This window comes from Canis lupus, chromosome 10 (genome assembly GCF_048164855.1).
Source record: "Canis lupus baileyi chromosome 10, mCanLup2.hap1, whole genome shotgun sequence".
NCBI lineage: Eukaryota > Metazoa > Chordata > Mammalia > Carnivora > Canidae > Canis > Canis lupus.
This window is the reverse complement of record NC_132847.1, coordinates 14,166,716-14,189,467: the sequence shown is the minus strand read 5'-3', so window position 1 is coordinate 14,189,467 and position 22,752 is coordinate 14,166,716. Positions and strand designations below refer to the sequence as shown.

Genomic DNA, 22,752 nt, shown 5'->3' with positions numbered 1-22,752 from the left:
TCTTAAAACGTTAGCTTTCAAAGAGGTATTTTGAGAGGTGAATGCAGAGCTAAAATAAATTCTTACAGTTTTCATCCTGGGCAATGCATTGTAAGGGGATCCCAAAGAAAGACGTATAGCTGTCATTGTACCACACCAGAAGCTCGGTACCCCTGGGGATATCTATACAGGCTCGGTAGAATATATTCGACCTATTCAAAACAAAAGAAAACCCAGCTTAGTAAGAGGTACATTGTTATTGCCCCGAAAAACTTGTGCCCAGCTCCATCTACACAGTTTGTAATAAAATCTGTACCACCACCCCTTATTATTCCCAGCAACCAATTAGAGCCTGTACCCCAGAGTGATAAACACCTTCCAGTTTATGTCTACAGTGTCCCTCCACAGAACATCGTGGCTGGAGAGACAGATATGGGGCCCAGGAGATAGCAGAAAGCCAGGGCTCATTAAAAAAAAAAAAAAAAAATTTCCATCTCACACTAATGAGAAAATTCTGTCTCTTGGCAAATTGCAGACACCGGTGCCTCACCCTCATATATAAATTAATGTTATTGATTTCTTATTTGAAGGAAAAGCATTACACGTATTCCTGCGCCTTGGCACTGGCAGTCCCCAAATTTGCAGTAAAATCAAGCTGCTTTGTGACAGAAGGATGGAGGGAAGCAAAAAAAAAAAATCTCCCCCCATTGCCTGTCTTCTAAAGTTTGACACAAGAGAAGAGAAAACCCCTCTTACAGGGAACGAATGGAAATTCAATAAATACAAGGGGAGCACTTTACTCTAGCTGAAAGATTACCCTCTGAAATGATAGAGTGAACGCACCAAGAAATAAACATTTTTTATAACAGCTTTGGTACTATAAAGAAAAACCTACAGATTAAAAAAAAAAATGAGACCGTGACCGGCTTCCTCAATGAGGAATTGCTACAAATATTAGCCTCAAGTTCAAGATAAAAGTGTTTAGGGTTGGTGGGCCTTAAATTTAGCCTTTCTGCAAGGAATTGGCTGTAGTGGGGCAATTTGTTCCTTGTATAACACTGCAGACATAAGGTGAATCCTTCACCACATTTTTCATGGCAGTGAGATATGCACTTGTCAACATATTTTGTCACCACAAAGTGGCTCTTGGCAATAGGATCATAAAGATCAATAAAAAAGTGCAGATTCTCAATATTTTACTTGCAGCTGCAAAAATTTCATTTATCTTGTTATTTTCCTTACTTGCTGCCATTCTGTCTCACGAGGGCACTGCTAGCTAAGCAGAATGTTTTTCCCAACATTCTATGAATATCTGACAAAAACTCCAGCCAGTTGTCCAGACCTCACTACCCTCCTCCCTGCGCAACTCCAAGAGCTGTGCATTTTATTAATTCTTTCCACTGCTACATAAAAAAAAAAAAAAATCAAAATTGGAGCCGAGCTATAAATCACTGGCATCTCCTAACTTGAGAAAAATTGAGTCGACTTTGGACTTCACCCTTGTAACATTTCATCTCTCCGTTTGGCTTCCCTTAATATAAACACAGCGCCCGGCAAATGAATGTGCTAAAACCAAATGACACACTTTGCCGCTGAAAGAGCAGAACTGTTTTCGAGCAATGGGTGGTCTTCTGAGGCTCGGAGTAGGCCGAGAGGGGGAGAAAAAAAAAAAAAAAACCCGTGTAAGCGTACACCGTTCCTTACAAGAGGGCAGAGCTTCCAAAACTCGCAGAAATCTCTGCATGTTGGAGCACATCAAAGGGATTTTTCCCTTTTCAGATAATATTTCCTTTGCTGACATGTATTTAGTATTGTGGTTGGATGACTCATAAAGATAGCTTCATGGCGTCCCAACGCAGTTGAAGCAGAACACATGCCAACAAACATTATTGTCAGCCTCAAAATAAAAACAAAACGTTCAGCAAAGGGTCAATCAATCAAGGGCGCTTTGAAGAAAATACCATTTAGATATTACAAATCATAACAGAATGAATCTAAACCAGCTGACTCTTCGTGAAGAGGACATTCATGTACAATAAAAATTAAGCTGGCTCTTCAGAGTCCAACTTTTCTATTTTCTTACTCTTGGACGTGGTCACTGGTGATGGATGCCAGTTTTTTTTTTTTTTTAAATTGTGTTTTTGTAGTTCATTTTAGAAAGATCCGAAGTAATCGAAAACAGATCGGCATGGAGATCTAGAAGTCTCAGCGCCATCACGAAAGGGGAGCTGTAAAATCCACTTATTATTGACAGAGAGGTGACTGCCTTACCCCGGCCCACCTCCCCCCTAGGGGCGTCTTGCTTCCCCCAATTCAGAATTTGCCTCGAGATCTCCCCGGGTGCTCGTGACAGAACCAGCCAAATGGTTTCTTGCTGAATGGACAAGCACGATGTTTACTAATGTTCGAGCCTCGAGTTTCATAAAGAAAAGAAAACAAAACAAAACCTTCATGGCAGAAATGCGGCTGCAATAAAGGTGGGTAAAGCCTGCACATGGCAGTGTAACCAAATACCGTCATGCACTATTTCACTGAAACCATTATTTAATGAAATAGAACTGCACAAGAAACCATGGCAGTGAGTCACACGCTGCCCAAATATGTTCCTTTTGAACTGGAGACCTTCGGAGAGCCAGCCAGATTTGTGCAGCCTTTAACCTATAAGGGGGATAAAACACCCCCCCCCCTTTTTTCCCTTTATAAGGCTCCGTGTTTAAAAAAGAAAAAAAAAAAAAAAAGAAAGAAAATAAATAGCCAGGGGCAGGGCTCCAAGTTGCCGAGTACAGGGCCTTCTGCTTTGATGTGTCTGTGGTGCCTAATAAAGCGAAACAGTTGCTTCTGATTCTAAAGGGAACACGGCTGTTTATAACTGAGGTCATATATTTATATGGCACGTGTTTTCGAGGGATTTTGCAAAAAGGGCTTTTTCCCTATGTGATCTGTTTTTGGGCCCCCGTCTCCCCTCCTGCCTTCTTTGGCACTAAGTGGAAATGCTGGACGAACAGGTGCGCTGAGCGGATGCGGCGGGGATCTGGGAGTCCACCTTGCTCCTCTGCACCCCCCACATGGGATTCTGGGAAATGAGGGTGGCCGTGCCTCGTCTTTGCTACCTTTTGGGCTTTGAGCAAACTTCTCAACACCTAAAACTGCCTCGTCACCTAAAACATATTCTGAATTGTCCAAGAGCCAAAGCCAAACCCTTTGGCACCTTTCGATGGAGGGGAGAGGTTAATCAGGCTCAGCAGCCCGGGGCAGGGTGAGCGTGAGTCCTCCGTTTCCCACGCCTTTGTGTGCGAATGACAGTTTCCTGCGGCAGCAAGCCTGAAGATGACGGGCTGTAGGGGATCCAAGGCTGCATCTCTGCACTGTGATTTATGTGCGTGTACACATGTGCTGCGGTTGAGGGGAGGCTCACCCTCCCCCCCTTGGGGTTTCCAGGCTCATTCAGGCAGTTGTGAATGTTCGGGGAAGTGACCTGGGAGGAGCCTGACCATGTGCACCGAGGAAGAGGCCTTCCACTAGCATCTTGATTCCTGAATTCTCACGGCATTACTGTTGCAAGAACTAAGGAGATTCCAGAAACCTAGTGAAAACTTCCTGCCAGTTCCCACAGGGGTCTGTAGGACTCTCTGCAGGATTTTTTTCAAAACTAGCAGCAAGCCTGGATTTGTAAATGCAAGCCAAAGGGCTTCAGCTCTGTAAGTGGTAAATCAAGATATACTTTACCTGTACTGAACTACTGTTAGATTCTGTTCTCCACAGTGCCTTGCACATCGGATATACCTCATCCAGCTCGACTTACTAGGTTCCCCACCATCAATAAAGTGCTGTAGTGTCCCATCTTGGTCATATATCTAGAGAAGAGGTCAGAAGGTCAAGTAGTTAGAACGAATCATCAGCAATCATTTTCCCTGCTTCCCTCGGTGTCTTCATGTGTCGGCTGCAGAAATGTATTGCCTGTAGGTTTGTGAGCACTTACTGATGTTTGTGGAAACTCAACCGGAATAACGGGAAAATAATTTTTGGTGATGCAAGCCGATCGTGTTTTTCTTATCAAGCCAATCTTCCCTGTATTCAACATATTTCTGGTATCTCAAGGATGTGAGTGACCATGTTTCCCAAAGGATATTTAAACCTATTTTGACAGGCTACTCTTAAGTAATGAGCTGCCAGATAAACAAAGCAAGCTGAAGAGAGAGGCCACGCTGACATGGCTGGAACGTCCACACGACGGGCCCCTGAGCTCAAAACACGTAACTGTTTGAAGGCATTCAGGAGGCAGTAACCATCTGCTAGACAAGCTCGGTGACACCCAGCGGAAGGCAGGTGGAGCGGTGTGGAAATGTACAGAACTGGTGAAAAAACAGACAACCCCCCCAAAAAAAACCCCAAACCCCTCCCCTGATTCAAATGAAATTAATGGACTCTCGTGTCACAGAGGATGTGGGACTTCAGCTGTCAGAACCTGAAACTCTAAGGAGGACCATCAAAAAAGAAAGACCCAAAAAAAAAAAAAAAAAAGAAAGACCCTCAAAAATAGAAAAAATTGTTTCCTATGGATTTTCTATGTCTTAACTGAGGTTGGTCTGATAATGATTGCTTACGGTCATCTTATGCAAATTTTCTTTTCAGATCATACTCAAGGAAATGAAATGTGCTTCAGAGCAAAGAGCATGCGACAAAAAGTCTCATGCATAACGCTAGCCAGTCCAGATACCCGGGAGTCAGCGCCGACCACAGAGGTAATGGGCTCCCACTTCCAGAAACCAGGTCAGCCCTGGGCACCTTGTAGGATGTGGTATCTCGATGAGTGGGAGACCAGGGGCTTACATATGTACAACAACTCCAGAAGGGAGTCCCAGTCCTAGGGGTATCTGAGACATAAGGGGTAGAGTCATCAGAAGGACCACGGCATGGCTGGTCCCTTTCAAATAAAATCAGTGATGGGATCCTGGTGACTGCTGAGGTGTTCCCCAGAGCATCCTGACAAATCATTTTCTTACTCTCTGATCAGCCTTTCCACTGTTCTCTTCCAAACAGAAATGGAGAGTTCGTCTTACAGAGAGACTCACTGGTTACATTAGACCCTAAAATTAGTATCGTCATTCATATTAATTTAGCTCAGTATTTCTGTTCTGGGGGCCAGAGGGCTTAGTGATGACAGTTTCTTTTATTATCTCCAGTCATTTTCAAACAGCTGACTTTTTTTTTTTTTTTTTTTTTACTTTTCTTCAACTCATTTGTCTCCACTCCCAACCTTTACACGAACCACCCCACCCCCAAATAAAAGGCAGACATCAATCTAATGACGGCAATGGTTGGAGAAGCTTTGACTGGATGGCTTGCCAGCGTGATCACAGCTGATAATCAATGCTGCCTGAGAAGAATAAAGAGATTCCTGAATTAAATTATATTAAAGATTAATGGCTTCTCTAAATTCCTAGTTTGAGGATCGTGGCACAGAGTGGAATCCTTTCACGGGGTGGACACATCTGCCACCTGAGCAAACTAATGAGAGATTTTGCATTTAGGTTAGGGTATTCCATTGTACTTTTTGCTTTTGTGTCCCTTCTAGGAAGCTCTAAGATTCAAAGTCTCAACCCTGAGTCGGCTGTTGACAGTCCATGCGACATTGAACAAAAGCCATCAGTTCTTCAGACACCAATGTTTATCTAAAATGGAGCCAAAAATGTTGATGACCCAGCCCTCTGCCCTATCCTTCCCCAATGAACAAACTTTCCTTGAGAGCTGCTGCTGAAAATAATTACAAAGCATTTTGAGAAGAACAATTCTCCTCTGTGCTTCTAGCCAATGTCATGAACGGCACATAAAACTCTCTAACCTTTGCGTGCAGCGGGTGCTGCCTTGAATGATGGCACATCTGAACACCAGACACTAGCCAGTCAGTCTTGAAAATGAGTATGAAGAGGTTTCTTTCTACACTCCTGTTTCAGCAAAAATCTCCTCAATCTACACAGCGTGTAACTACAGGAATCCTACCATTTTTGCCTTCTTGTTACCTGCCTTGAGGAAAAGTAGATGGCTATTTCCAAGGTTTTTTCCAAGCATCACAAAATGTAGCATAGGACATGAGGATGTGCCTCCCTGCCTTCAGCTAATACTGATTTTACACTATTTCACATGGAATGGTGATGGAAATTTCAGGTACCCTGTTAGATTCCATAGCTGTGCACCCAATCAAAGTGTAAGAAACTCATTTGATCCTGATGTTGTTTTCTCCCGCAGCCCCCAGTGCCTGGCTACCACCAAATCCAGTTCAATTCACCACCCCCTAAATGTTTCTCAAGTGCATCCATCTCTCCCCTTGCCTTGTCACCCTTCCAGCTGGGGCGGGCTTCCTTGAGCACCTGTGGCACTGCTGTGGTCTGGCTCCCCACAGACCTCCCTACACCTTCCCCAGGTCCCTCCAACCCAGTCTCTACACCACAGCCAAACTGCACTTTCAAAAAACAAATCTGATTACATCCTTTTCACTCAGGTCCCCTCCTCAAAATAAATGCATCACGAATGTCATAAAATGTCAAGTCATGACAACAGATGTTTGTACATGTGGCACTTCCTCAATTGGGCTCAACATGCTAATAAGACCAGCACTACCTATCAAAGTTATTTAGAGAGGCCAAAAATGTAGGCCTGAGTACTTGGCTCACGACGATCCTGAACCCTTTCTGCTCTGTGCTGTTAAGAGCTAACAGTTAAACTCAGTGTTTCTTGAAAGAGGAACAATGGGCCAGGAGGTATTACTGATGCTTACTTCTGTTCATTCCTCTGGTAAAAGGAGAATAATAGTGGGAAAACCAGGATACTCAAAGGTGATCCTAAACAGGAACTAAGGATGATCTCCTCAGAAAAGCTCAAGTTACTTGTCTGGACCCTATCCTTAACTTTCATCATCAGTCCAACTTTGTTTCCGTTTAAGAGTTCTGTGTTTATTTGTTTTTTACATTTTAAAATTTAAGTTCAATTAAGAGTTCAGTGTTTTTAAAAAGGGAATATGTGGGGGCACCTGGTTGGCTCAGTCAGTTGAGTGTCTGACTCTTGATTTCAGCTAGGGTCATGATCTCAGGGTCGTGAGATTGAACCCTAGGCATCAGGCTCCACACTGGGTGTGAAGCCTGCTTAAGATTCTCTCTCTCCCTCTCCCTTGGCCTCTCCTCACTTCTCTCCCTCTCTAAAAAAATTAAAAAAAAATAAAAAGGGGGATATATATATAAAATTCCTCATGTAACTGAACACTGTGCCCATATCCATCTACTCTACTGGACAGGGGCTGACTTCCTTCCTTCAAGACAGAAGGAACTATAAGTAAGGAAGTATTTCAATAAGTTTCAGGCTACAGCAACAATTTTAATTTCAGGAAGGTTTTTTTTGGCAGTCATATTAATACCTACATTTGTGTGACACTAAAATGAAATTCTAAGTTAGATACCTAGTAGGTCTAAAAAAACTTAAAGAAGTTAAGGAGCTGAATTAAGGCTGATGCTGATATTCATTTTGTTTTCATTTCCTTTCAAAAAATTTAAAATAAGCAGGAAAATATCAAAACTCATACACAAAGTGCTAAGACAATCCTCTCAGGATCTTTGAAGATGTCAACAACGTCAGTAATTTTATTCATTCAAATAATGACAATGAAGGCAAGACAGTGAAATTTATATTTAGAGGAAGATTCATTTGGGAAGAACGCTTGAATAAAGCATAGTTTTGCTTTAAACTTTGCGCTTTGTTCTGAATGAACATGAACAACTGAAGGTTTCATATTTGCTCAGTTCTTTCTAAAGAAGCAAAGAAAGAACCCTGTGAAAATGGGGGAAATATATGTAAAGAAACACACAGGATACTTGGTGGGGAAAAAGATAAAATTTTACAGTAGACAACTCTCAAAACTATAGGAAGTATATCTAGCATATTGATTCTAGAAAACCTAGTTTAAAATAATAACAATTATTTAAAAAGGGATGAAAGAAAGCAAGCTAGCTCCAGCTTTGCTGAAACAGAGGGTAAGAAAGCACAGTCATATTGGGAAACACTTTGGTAACATCGAAAGAAAGCTGATGATGCATAAATCCTAGGACTCAGCAATATCACTTCTAGGAAATGATTCCACTGAAACCAAGGAGACAAATCCAAGGGCATTCACTGTAGCATTGTTTGTAAAAGTAAATAATGAGAAATGATGGAACTATCCATCATCATAAGAATAAATAAATTATGCTTTAATTATCCAATAAAACAGTATAAAACACTTAAAAAAATGAACATGTGGATCTGTTTGTATTCAGATCTGGTTGATAAGGATAAACATCAAGAACAGAGAGCGGATTGAGAAAAACAGAGTGCAGATTGATACCATTTGTTAACATTTCAAAATATACAAAATAACAGTCAACAGTATATTTTATGACAGTGTATATTGTAATATACATGTAATTAACTATACATACAGTAAATTCTGAAAAGACATTGATAAGGTACTTGATAACATTATGAGAGCACTGGCCTTGGGGGGAAAAGGAATGCCGGCAAAATAAAGGGAATTTATCTGAAGCTTTATCTGAAAAGCTTCATTTTTCTTTAAAAAATCTGAAAAGAATATGGCAAACACTTAAACATTCACTTTTTTGCTGGCCTATATATTGACATTTATATATTATACTTTGTGCCTTTCTGATTGTTTTTCTAAAAAAAAAAAAAAATCAAAGAGAGAAAAACCACTGAAAACCTAGACATTTATGTCCTTGTAGTTTGGCTTTTGCATGCGTTGTTGAAATAGAGAAGCAAGATTATCTCACCCAAGGTTAAAAACTCTGTGTTATCCTTCTAGGAAAATATTTGTAATATGTATCACTACATTATCAGCCACTGATTTCTTTTATGATGTTGTTGTTCCTGTTTCAAAACCATTGTTTTTGGTCGGCACTTTCTCTTTTCTCTTTTATCAATGGGACTGGAGAGATAAGTAAGGGGGAAAGCTAATTCTTACCGTTTTACAGGGATTTTTGCAGTTTTCAATGCAATAATATTTATTGGGACACCACACACGTGGTTGAAATAATGATCACACATTCTTGCTTATTATGAACCTTGCGTGGCATTAACTGAAAACCACCATGTGTAAGCCACACATTTATTACAATCCTGGGTATCAGGAAGCACCACTGCCTCCCATGACCTTCCTTTCCTAGAACAAGAATCTACTTTAAATAAGAACAGCGTAAGTAAAAAAATACACCCTGTGTTGTGTTCTAAACACTAATCCTGAGTAGCTGGTCCACAGCTTTGTCATTTATGAATTTGCCAATTTGCGTTCAGGATAATAATCACAGCCACAGTGTAAGCCAGCAACTAAGTTGGGCTTATTTTCACATAAGGTAGGAAAACCATCTTCTGAACGATAGTAATTTGTGTATATTGGCAGCTCTGAGCAATGTCTTTCTCTAAAGCGAGATTTGCAAACCAGGGGCTCTTGGGCTGAACTCAGGCAATTGATCAACTTTGTTTTTCCTCCACAATGTATTAAAAATTTGGAAATTTTCTGTCATTTATAATTGTTCTCAAAAAAAAAAAAATCAAAACGTGAGTCCCCAATCTCTGGCAATAACCCGCTGAAGCAGAGGAAAGAAGGTCACTCCCTTTAGATCAGCCATGTGCTATTCCATTTCCCCACAGTCCCTACCCCTCCCAATTGTCTTGCACTCTCCACACTTCACTCCTTTACTTACCTGCTTGGCCTCATTAAGCATTTAAGGTAGGCTAGGTAGTCCTAGCCTTAAAGAAATTATTGTTACCACTAAACATCAGCCTGTGATAGCTAGGAGGCGTTCAAGGAAAATCTTTTGAACTGATAACCTGGAAACACTGCAAACATTCATTCCTCCTATGCTGCCCAGAAGCTCCCATCTGGCTGAGACTCAAGCTTTCTGGACTGCAGTTTTCCAAGGAGTGAGAGAGCAGAGTTCAGCTCTTTCAGTTTTACCAGTGGAGGCTTTCAGTGATCTTCTTAAGCAAAGCTCCCCTTTAACTCAAAGAAGTTGTAAAAGGAATTCCACTATAAAAACAGAGAAAAAGAAAAGCCCACCAGAAAAAGCGCCGAATCAGCTCACCTCAGGCTTCCTCTAAGAGGTGGTTGTGGGGATATCACCAAGGGCCCAGGGTGAACTAGAGGGACCCTATTTTAAAAGCCTCAGGCAGAGCACTTCCTTTGGTGGTTGGGCTTCTGGGAAGATTTTAGTCACCATTCCTCTGCTACAATGCTGAGTACCCTTGGCTAAATTTAGAGCCCAGCACTAAGGAGGACACTTAAGGGGATGAGCACTGGGTGTTATACTTTATGTTGACAAACTGAATTTAAATGAAAAACAAAAGAAAGACCTGAGATTGAAATTCGGATGCTTAACTGACTGAGCCATCCAGGTTCCCCATATTTTTGTCCTGTTTAAAAAAAAAAATCTTTACAGGGGCACCTGGGTGGCTCAGTTGGTTGAGTGTCCAACTCTTGGTCTCGGCTCAGGTTCATGATCCCAGGGTTGTAAGATCAAGTCCTGAGTGGCACTCTATGCTCAAGGTGGAGTCTGCTTGAGATTCTCTCCCTCTGCCTCTCCCCCCGCCCCCCGTGCATGCGTGCACTCTCTCTCTCTCTCTTTCAAATAAATAAACCTTTTAAAAATAAATAAATAAATAAATAAATAGATACATAGATAAATAAATAAATAGATAATCTTTATATATTAAATAAATATAGCCCCCAGGATAATCAGTTTGAAAGAGACCTCACAGACCATCTGTCCCAACCTAATCATTTCCATCACAATGAAATGGGGGCTTCAAAAGTTGGTGACTTAGACAAAATGAGACTACTAGCCAGTGGTGGGGAGAGGACATTTCCAGGCCTCCTGCCACCCTCCATCCCTCTGCCTTCCCACTGGGAGTGTGCCGAGCCTTCCCCACCTCCTCTACTCTCACAAGTCACTGAAGAAAGCCCATGACACTACACAAAAGGAACTCACTTTACAGCTTAAACTCTGATCTGTACCTCCTAGAACCTGGGTCCTTGAATTTGGGTATGGAGAAAAAGAAAAAATAAATAAATGAAAAGGATTGGCCAATTGTCCCTGAGTATGGAGACATCTGCGGCCCCCTCATCTTCATTTCTACACTTGGGTCTGTCCCTGTGCCAAGGCCCCAGACAGTCTTGTGCTGAAATGCCAGCTGCCCTCGGTTCTTAAGGCGCAAACATCTAACCCAGGGCCTGGCACATAGGAGGACCTCAACACATACTGAAGTGAGCTGAAATGAAGCCTCACAATAATTAAAACTCCATCCTAAGATTTCACAAACCCCCAGGGCTCATGAAAGAAAATACAACATCCTCCTTGAATCTAACTTTTCTTAATTGTATGAAATGCAGAGATGAGTTTCACGCGCTGGTTCAAATGTTAATAAACACTTCCCACAGAAAGGGCCAAGAAGTGGTCTTCAGCAGTTTTCCAGTTTCGACCTGAAAGCCCAGCACTGTTTTATGTGCTTCTACAGCATCTGGAGGAGCCAAGAGCCAGGGAAGAGCAGAGAGAAAGATGGTTTCTCCTCTCTCCTTTACCTATTCTCCAGAGCGCCTTAATACGGTCTCATCTTTCTATAAAATTCAGAAAAGCAGGGTTGCAATAATCAAGTGTATTAGGAATTTGAGAATCTTCACTGAAAACATATATTATTCGCCAAGATGGATAATAATGTTTCACTGTGGGATTCCTGTGTGTCAGAGGGGGAGGGCACAGAATCTTTGTGGCCCGAGGAGATCTGCATGATCACTGCCACCAAAGAGTAATTCTTGACTTGTGACTGAGAAAGCTTAAAAACCAGAATGTACCTGTTGCTAAATACAAGCTTTTACTTTCTTTTAAAAGACAGTAGGATTGTTCAGGAGGCTTTCTTCAGTATTACCAATGAAAGCACACCACAGAAGTCACTAAAGTCAGGAGCGACCACCGAGGCCATGTGGCTGTGAGCTCCGCTGTGGGTGAGCTGATAGCGTGATTCCACCTTGGGTGGCCAAGTGACTCTGGATGGTTGCTGAACCTCTTGAAGAAGCTGAAAGGTCTTCTTTGAAAAAGTGATGCTAATGACAGTTCCTACATCAAAGGGCTAACAGAAAAATCAGATGGGCTAGTATATGGGAAGTCTTTAAATTCGAGCTGGGCACCCAGTAGAAGCCCCAAGAATATTAGCTACGCTCAGGCCATCGCTATAATTAAATAGGAAACATCAGCCTGAATGTCATCAAATCAACCAACCTGCTGGGGGACACTTTGACCACAGGATAATACGTGCAATCTAAGCAAACTCATGACTATGGAGGTGGTTCCCAGACCCCAAGCCCATTGAGGACAGGAATACACTGTATTCACTTTTTAACTTTCCCCAGAGGTACCTTACACACATCTCTGTACATACCAGGAAATCAACTTCTGTCCAAAGAGAAAAAGAGAGAGAGAGGGGAAAAGGATTTGAAATGACACGAGGGAGATGTGCAAGTAAAACAGTCATTCTAGTTTGTGTTTTCATCCCCCAGATGAAGCTATTACAGGATAAAACAAAATATTCTAAAATGCTGCATGGACATGAACACCATCTAGAAAACAGTAGAGAAGTATCTCTTCCATTCTACATTTCCCATTTCCTAAACTTCCTCAGTCTTCCATTTAGGGCAGTGTTATAAAAATGTCACTCAAGGGCCGCCTGGGTGGCTCCGTGGTTGAGTGTCAGCCTTTGGTTCAGGTCGTGATCCTGAGGTCCTGGGATCAAGTCCCATTGGGCTCCCCGTGGGGGGCCTGCTTCTCCCTCTGCCTATGTCTCTGCCTCTCTCTGTGTGTCTCTCGTGAATAAATAAAATCTTTAAAATAAATAATAAAATAAAATTAAAATGTCATTTGAAAGACACAAGTACCCAGCATATTCTTAAGAACATATCTGGGGCATATTTATAACAAACTGGCAGTCATTACATGCATTTTAATGAACTGTGGCTTCACAACCCCAAAACCACCTCAGTGAATATCACCTATGACATAGCATTGCTTGACCTCTGAAGTCAGTGACATTATTTGGCCACAGGAGGCCCTGACTTACACTGCCTCATTTCTCTACGAGCCCTGAACATGTTCAAGGTAGGTGAGCTGTCTGAGCAATCAAATGTCCTGGATGAGAAGCAGGGAACATCTGTAGATGGCAGCCTGGAGCATCGGATGGGCTGGGAACACCATCCTCCCAGGCTAGAGAGGTAGACAGCAAGATCCACACCACTGTGGGCTCCTAACCTCTCCGCTCATGAACATTCGGAACAGAGCTTGAGAAAAGATACCACAGAGCAGCATTTTTAAAATGAGAGCATCCGCCTCCACCTTAACACAATGAAGGAGCAGCAGTGAATGGCTAGGTCACACACGTGCGTGTGGCATTTTAGCTTACAACATACTTTTTCGAGCTCACCGGATCCTCACGACTGACCTACAAGGTAGGCTAGAATGTTACTCCATTTTACAGATAAAAACCACAGGCTAAGAAGGGTTAAATGACTTGTCCACAGTCATACGGTTGATAGGTGAGTGTGACAAGGATAAACTCCCTTCCCCCTCCCACCCCCCCTGCCCCACAATCATAGGCCACCTCATTATTGCTTTTTTCCATCATATCCCATCTGTCCAATCAGGGAGAAATGTAGAGCTTTTTCTTTAAAAGCATCTGAAATTCTCCAAGTGAGGGTCATAAAAATGTTCATAATGATTAATAATGCCACGCATGAAATAAACTCCTATTTTCAGAGCACATGCCCATTTAACAAGAATTACTTAATGTGTTGGTAAAATTTGCACAAAGCAAGCATGCAACTGAAGAAAGGTACAACCCCCCCAGCTCTATGAAAAATCACTCTCCTTGCCCTGGCAATAATGACCTGAAACATCAAAAACGGTAGGGACATTAAGCCTACAGAGGAAGCAGCAGATTTTACAATGCAAGCTGCTTCATTAAAGTACACACCAGCCAGTGTGCCCATATTTATGTGTGTTCAGTTTTTCAACTTTTATCTCAGATATATACCCATGGGTTGTCTTGTTTCAATAATTTCTCCTTCCTCCATTAGAATTTACCTACTTTGTTGTTGTTCTTTCAAACAGGAAAACCCTTTCCTTCTCCTTGGGTTTGGCATATTTGGGAATGTCTGGAACGCCGAGATTTTAAGATGCGGCCTCAAAGGTCACGTAATAAATGCCCCATAAAATAAATGAGTAATGGTTATATACACCGTTGTTGTATTTTCAGTAATGCTGATATAAAGCTATATACTGTACTATGTCAATTCACATTCATCAAGTTCCAGAAATATTAGAAAATCATTAGAGGTTTATGTTGAGCTTGCAGATAATACTAACATATAAGTCAAGACTGAAATATGGTAATCAGAAAAACAGTTGAAAAGTGTCAATAAACTGTAAAACACCCGGGGTGGTGTTGGCGAAGCCTGCATCAGAGAGCCGGCCATGTGAAGAAACAGAATCGGGTGTGTTGGTCCCACGGTGGGGCAGCTGCTGCTAAGTGTCAGTGGAGCAGAAGACAATGTGTGTGTGTATGTGTGTGTGTGTGTGTGTGCGTTTTGGGTGGGGGGTGCTGGGAGGATCCCCGCCCGGAGGCCCGAGAACTCCTGGGAGCTGGAGAGCATTTGGGGAATCCTACTTATCTCTGAGGACTGCGGTGGCGGCCGTCAATAGGAAGCCTGCCATCCATCAATCTGGAGTCTTCTTCAGACATCCTCTGTCTGTTGATCAGAGGAAGACTTTGGTGGGGAATCGGGCTCCCATTATCAGGACTTTGTCTGTGATCTGAACAAGCCACTGAACCTTTAACTTTTCACTTGGCAGAAGCATATACGCTGGAAAAGTCCTGACAGTTCATTCATTTTGCTCCATCCCGGAGCCAGCTGATGTCTGACTGGTGAGACCCGCCCTCTTTGATGTTGGACTCTTTGGAGAGTGCCCTGCTGTGAAAAAAATTTTATCCGTCCAAATTAAAGAGAAATATTTCTGCATCCAGCTGTTAGCTGTGACATATTTGCCATTTTTCAGGGCACTGGCTTGGTGCCATCCACGGGCTCTGCTGCAATGCTATCTCTCCTCCGTCACAGCAATAATATCCACAGTGCAACACTGTCTCCAGTGCCCAAACAACATCAACACTGAAAAGGAAAATACGGCTAATCCTCCAGTGCTGAGAAAAAGCCTTGCAAGTATTTTCATGCGGCTATTTCTTTTCTTCCTTTCCTTTTTTTTTTTTTTTTTTTGCTAAAATATTAGCACTAATGTCTCTCATAAACTGTAAAATGCTTTGACACGACCTACCCATTTAAAAACTGCTTCAGTTCAGTTTAAAAAAAAGAAATCCAGTTTTAATCAAAGCAACCGACAAGAAGTCCTGACCTCCACTAAATATATTTACAAACGAAATGAATCTGGATGCCATGAAAATGTGTTTCGTATGCACAGAGCCCACATTTTAAAATGGATATTCATTCAGCAGAGAGAACTCTGTGTAAATGAAGAAAAACTCTCGTGAAAGTTTGAATAAACATTTAGATCTACGTAATCAAGAAAACCTGTATCTTCTCCTAGTTATTAAGTGCCGGTGGGGGGTTATAAAGCCTGCTGCCATGAATTGTGTGTGCTATAAACAAAGGGCGACGCATGTTATGACCATGTTTTTCTCCATATACTGAAATGAATGAGTAATGACACCACAGTTTCCAGCTTCCCTCCCCTTTCCTGCTCCTCTCTCAAATTTGCATTTCTGCGGAGGTGGAAATGGATCAGCAGAACTGGATCTCAGCACCCAGCATCAGAGAATAGGGCCACGGGGCTGACTCCAGAACCTGGCTGGCAAACACACTCAGCTACTTGCCATCCTTTCTCACATAAATGAAAGGGGGATTTCAAAAAAAAATATCAAAAATGACAATGATGTGCTGCATGTGAGAAAGCATCAGTTTTTAAAAACAAATTACAGGGCCAGCTGGGTGGCTCAATGGTTGAACGTCTGTTTTCAGCTCAGGTGGTGATCCCGGGGTCCTGGGATCAGGTCCCGCATTGGGCTCCCTCTGCCTATGTCTCTGCCTCTCTGTGTCTCTCATGAATAAATAAAATCTTTTAAAAAACAAATAAAAATAAATAAAATAAAATAAAATTACAGGGAAATATGAATTAACGTGCTCCTCCACTTGGAAAACCAAAGCCTTCGCTTTCCACCAAATAGGAAAGAGGACCATTATGTTATTAAAATAAGCCCACAAATAACACCAGGGTGAATTGAAGGATTTACAAACTAAAAGAGGATACTGAATAGTTCAATATTTGAGAACTGTAAAATAACACATTCAAGTTATTACACTGTGGTATACATGTGAAATCTCCACATGGTTCATGCAATATATCTTACGGAATACGACTTAACCCTTGCTGTAGGAGAGATTTCAGGTTTACAAATTCTAGTGGGTCTGACACCATATAGGCCCTGCTGAAAACTATTACTAATTTTACAGCTCAGCGTGGTAGCTACTGAAGAATATGATTTCCAAGAAGCTGCTTGGACCAGAGCCTGGTGCAAACGGCGATGTTAGCAACCATATTAAATACTTAACAAGGTACTAAGTAGGGAATGTTTGTAAAGGGAATGTCCCTGAGAGAGAGGCTACTTCCATGTATGTGTAGTCAAACACACACCAGGCCCTAGAGCTCACCTGTTTTTTTTTTAGTAAGAACTTTCTGAAGACACTGAATGTTTGTCCCAATGAAGTAATGGTTTTCCGATGGTCTACGGCTTTATTTCTTTGCTGAAATGTGTCACTCCTTAAATTATTATGTTTTCCCAAGTCTACGACATTCTTTTCCTAACCACACCAATAAAGTGTGATTGTCAGACACACTTTATAAGGGGAAAATGACCATCTGTCCAGAGTGAAAACATATTTTCAGATCTTATATAATTTAGGAGAGACATTCCTTACGTCAAGTTAGGGCAGTGCTTAGCAAGCACTCAGTTTATACCATCTTGCCCTTGATCATAGAACAATGGTAGAGACAGAGTAAATCCTCCAATTCAGGCCACTTAAGACTGTAAAGTGTGGGAGTGGCCATGTGTGCATGGTGGAGACCCAGCACAGCCCCCAGATTGGGACTCTTAGACAGCTGTCTTCCAAAGATAACTGCTCACAGGGAAAAATCCTCATGAAATCTAAGTCTGTCCTAGAGCAAGAGACATGGGAGAGGGATGGATTTTGGCTTCTTAGAAGCATTTCTCTTTCCTTTTTAAAAAAAAGATTTTTAGGGCAGCCCAGATGGCTCAGCGGTTTAGCGCCGCCTTCAGCCCAGGGTGTGATCCTGGAGACCCGGGATCGAGTCTCATGTCGGGCTCCCTGTATGGAGCCTGCTTCTCCCTTTGCCTGCCCCTCTCTCTCTGTGTGTGTGTGTGTGTGTGTGTGTGTGTGTGTCTCATGAATAAATAAATAAAATCTTAAAAAAATTTTTTATTTATTCATTTGAGGGAGAGAGCAAGAAGGAGAGGTAGAAGGAGAGGGAGAAGCAGACTCCCCATTGAGCAGGGAGCCTGATATGGGGCTCAATCCCAAGACCCTAATACCATGACCTGAGCCAAAGGCAGATGCTTAACTGACTCAGCCACCCAGGTTCCCCAGGACCATTTTTCTTAAAGGAAGGGCTACACAGTTGCACAGAGGACTGAATGAATCCAGTGGTTTGCCACAGGTCTCTTTCCCATCAGTATCCAGGAGATGAGACACCAAGGACAGAAGGCGATGTCAGTAATGGTGATACTCAAATGTGACCACCCAACCTCCCAGGCAGCACTGTTTTAACCAACATTTAGTAAGCAGCTACTATGTGCCAGCCACTGCATGTGATGCAAGGCATTAAAAAACTTAAGACCCAGTCCCTGGCCTCAAGGAATTTACAGTTCAGGGGCACCTGGGTGGCTCAGCTGGGTGAGCATCTGCCTTCGGCTCAGATCATGATCCCTGGGGTCCTGGGATCAGGCCCCGCATCAGGCTCCCTGCTCAGCATGGAGCCTGCTTTTCCCTCTGCCTCTGTCTGCTGCTCCCCTTGCTTGTACTCCATCTCTGTCAAATAAATGAATAAAATCTTTTTTTAAAAAAAAGGAATTTATACTTCAACAGGAGACATACACACAGAAGCAAATCAGAAGACATTTATTCTTGCACTACAATCTATAGATTTTTCCACACAATCTTGGGGACATTTTATGTCCATAATGGCATTGCTGGGTGTAGGAAGGGCAATCCATTACTATTTTGCCAAAGATAAAAAAGGACATCAGGACTTAGAGAGTTAAAATGAGTTATTTTACCAAATTCTGGACTGTGAAGGCAGCATTAAACAAACATTGGATTAAAACCTACCAGACTATAACCTTGAGGAAGGTGAACATAAAGTCTGCCATATTTGCCATTGTATCTTTACTCATTGACACAGAGCTTAGTTTTCAAGAAATGTCCCTTGGTTGGTTGTCTGACTACCTGGCTGGTTGTATGGATGGAGATGTTGATGGGAGGTACGGATGCATGAGTGGATGGGAAGGTGGATGCATGTGTGGATGGATGGAGGTGTGGATGCATGTGTGGATGGAGGTGTACCTAGAGGTGTGGATGCATGCATGGATAGAGGTGTGGATGGAGGTTTAGAGGAGGTGTGGGTGCATGTGTGCATGGAGGTGTAGATGGAGGTAGGATGGAGGTGTGGGTGCATGTGTGCATGGAGGTGTAGATGGAGGTAGGATGGAGGTGTGGGTGCATGTGTGCATGGAGGTGTCGATGGAGGTATGGATGGAGGTGTGGATAGAGGTGTGGATGGAAGTGTGGACACGTGTGGATAGAGGTGTGGATGCATGTGTGCATAGAGGTAGGGATGGCAGGTAAGATGAATGCGAAGACAGCCAGAAGAATATAGATGAAAGCATAGGATACCTTCTAGGTACCTAAGCATTAAGTGCTGCACCATGTCCATCTGTTCTCTGGGAAGACTCACACAGCAAAAGCAGAGCTGAACCCAACTGTGAGTATTTTAAAAGATGCCTGGCTAAAATTACCATTTTCTTTAAAAATTCCCAAGAGTCTCTGCAGAGGGGAGGCAGCTGCAGAGCAGCTAGATGGAGATTTCAGCCAATGGCAAGGCCGGAGACTACCTGAGCTTGGAGCACCCGGCTCTCTGCAAATGTTGGTTCCTCGGGCCATTCCAACCCCAAACCTGCCCCCTGCTGACGATGGTCACTCTCCCCAGTCTTCCCTTGGGGTAATTCTTGTTCTCCCCTCATCAGGTTCCGACCTTTCACTTCTAGGGCCAGGGTTCCCCTCATCAGGATTCTGGGAGCATGAACCTAGGTCAAGGTATTATTCCGGGAAGAATTGTTGCATTTTGAGCTTTGTCTCCAAGCAAGCCTTGAACATGGGTGTATCCTTTTAAAGGAATTTAAACATTATAGAAAAGGCTGAAGTCACCCTGGGGGGGGGGGCGGGGGGCAGGTGGGGACAGATGACCATTCCTGACATCCCTCCTGTGGCATTGAGGATCCCTGGTGGGTCCTCATAGAGACACAGGGCGAGGCCACTACAGGGCCTCGGCTCTGGGACAGGAGCACAGGCACCTGAAGAAGCTCAGAGGAGACTCTGGTGACAGGGGCAACCCAGTGCCTCCTGCACAACAGGATGCTGTGGATCCTCCCCAGGGCGTGCCAGCAGGGCCATTCAGCCTCAGGGTCATAAAGAGCCTCCAATGGAGATCTCTGAAGTCCCTTCCAAATGAGGTTATGCACACAATCCCGGAAACAGACCGGGAAGATTGAGAGACCTTCCCTGCATACTTTCAACCGGGTCCCCTGACAGGACCACACGCCTGCAGTTAGACATATATTAACATTTTTATAAATCCTGTAATTAAAAAAAAATCCTGTAATTAACTTATGAATAGCACAATTCTACGTTTCTGGTATTAAAAGCATTAAGTTGTGAAAGGTAAACATTTAAAGTGTACTACTGTTTTTGTAACCCTGTCGTGGCTTTTTTTCATCTTTCGATATATTAAGGGTCTCAAGACATGGAAGTGGCCCGGCCTCTATAGAGCCCTGGTCTGGGCTTGTTAATAAAGCCCCATGCACACCGTCACTCCAGAGGGCTGGCCGGTGTGCAGCCGGGGAAGGGACGCAGACTTTTCTCACTGAGACACAGCCCTGTGTGCCTGGGGAGGCAGTCAAGTCCACAAGGCATGATTCCCCGGAAATCCAACCCAGAGATCCAGTAAACCTCAATGTCTCAGGCATGAGGTGTGCCAAACCTCTGGTGAGCAAAGGTATAACTAACATCAACACCCAAAGAAAGCCACCACCTAATTACCACCTTGTGATGACCTGCACACTTCCTCATTTTTAGACAAGACTTAGAGTCCCTTCTTTCCACAGGAAGCATCTGCAGGCCAAAATGAAAGAATGTCAAGCTCTCTCACAGTGGGATCTGTGGAGGGGTTTCAGGCGAGGCTATGAATACCCGAAAGCTTCAAGAAGATGGCGTATGTGCATCTGGATCAACTTTGGGAGGAAGTCTCAGAGCTCTCATGGCATTCTCAAAGGGGTGTGTTTACACACACACACACACACACACACACACAACATACTATATAACCACAGACGACACATCATCCTATATAACCACACTCACAGAATACAACCACACACACAGCACTCATACATACGATATACACACACTACACATATTACTCCCCCTGCCCCAAACACACAAAACTACTGCCAATTCCACACTTTCAGCTAGGATAGTACTGAATGGAGAAACAGAGAGGAGAACACCAGCAAATGAGCTAGAATTCTTAGCATGGGTTATGTGCTTCTAAGAAAGTTCTCTTCAGACTCAGACTTCTGGGTCTCCAAAGCACCCTATTTCACTCTCATTTCTTTCTTTCCAGGTCTACAGACTTCGGGCTTCCTATGTTCCTTTTTACAGTACTTTCATTTTGTATTTGACAGCAGATGTGTTTTGATGTATTGGTTTTGCTCAGATCTTGGACCATATTTTCAGGAGCACTAGAAAAGTAAACTGGAATAGAGTCCTTAGGTTGGTTTAGTTCCTAAGACAGATATTTTTAGAGGAGAGATCATGTGAGTGGACCAGATTACATCAGGCAGCTCAGTGTTTTCAAGCCTTGTGAACATTAAACACTGCCCTGTTGCTGGATTTAGTGAGTTAATAGTTATTAATACTCCAAAGCATTCCCTTCCAGCTTGGATCAAACCCTTTGATGTTGCCATTTTTTCCTACTAAAAAGAAAGTACATACTCACATTGAATCAGTCGACCCTGTAGAACCACTTGCTTTGTAAGCTGTAAAATTTTTATAAGTGAAAGCAATGATTATCTTCCTTTGGCTTCTGTCTTTATATTTCCTAGTAGATACATCAATAGATGAGCTACAGATTAAGAATACTGGGTTCTAATTCTAACTTGGGCAGTACTAACTTTGTGTGTCAGTAAATCACTTCATCTGACTCTTCTCCACGTCCTCCAATAAGAGGCAGGGACATTAAATTAGATGATCTTCAGGATGCTCCAGCCCAACTTCTTTGATCCTGTGAAATGACAGCTATGTAAAAATATGTCTCACATATAAATATGTGGCAGCTGGAATCCAAAAGGGTAAAAACCATAACACAACCATTTCAAGCATACACAAAAATATTTTGACGCCCAATAGGGGAGACAGAACAACATAAACATAAATTACATGCTTTTCTTTTTAAATTAAATTTTTAAATTTTATTTACATTCAGGTAATTAACATATAATGTATTATTGGTTTCAGAGGGAGAGATCAGCGATTCATCAGTCTCATATAACACCCTGTGCTCGGTACGTCACATGCCCTCCTTAAAGTCACATGCTTTTCTATTACACCTGTGCAAATTTAATTACAATTGATCCTTTCCAAGTGGTAGAATAGAACCAAGAATAAGCTTTTACACAGTTATATTCTTTTAAGTTCCACGTAATTGAAAGTGAATTCAATTACACAAATATGTAATTGAATACATTTAGATTTTAGTGTAAAGGAGCCATGGTAAGAGTAGAATTACCCATCTGGGTACAAATTTTGGATTCGGCAGTGATGAGCTGTGTCATCCTGAGCAAAACATTTATCTCACCTGTAAGATGGGGAAGATGTGCAACTTCCAAGGGTTTCCATGAGGATGAAATAAGAGAATCCATATAAATGCCTCAAACATAGTAAGTGCTCAATAAGGCACACCATTTTCATTGTTTTTTTTACTGGAGGGTTTGGGTTTTCCTTTCCAAAACAAATGTCCATCCACTTTAATACTTCTAAAAAACTACGTACAGAAAAAAATGACATACTTTTCAATCCTCAGGTGTTATGTGTTAAGTGGAATTGGGCCAGGCAGGAATCGGGAACCTCAGCCATGTGACTTTGGGCACATTACTTAATTTCTCTGTTTTCTCAGGTGTAAAAAGAGAATAACCACCCCACAGGGTGTGTAAGGATTAAGGAAAATAAGGCTATAATGGGGTTAAGATAGTGCCTCACATGCAGCTACAAAAAGAATTCCTAGAAAAATAAAAATCCATTTTTTTCTGTAGCCCAGTGACCCCACTACCTTA

General features: G+C 42.5%; 1 protein-coding gene across 1 annotated transcript in view; it reads right to left on the bottom strand.

Annotated features, from left to right (window-relative positions):
- Positions 1-22,752, bottom strand: part of PRDM6 (PR/SET domain 6) — a 102,332-nt gene that overhangs the window by 27,848 nt on the left and 51,732 nt on the right. The window contains exons 4-5 of the mRNA XM_072840771.1: positions 3,706-3,833; positions 67-191 (exon numbers count right to left, since the gene is read on the bottom strand). Of these exons, the coding sequence (XP_072696872.1) occupies positions 67-191; positions 3,706-3,833 (253 nt within the window). The remainder of the gene's footprint in view (positions 1-66; positions 192-3,705; positions 3,834-22,752) is intronic.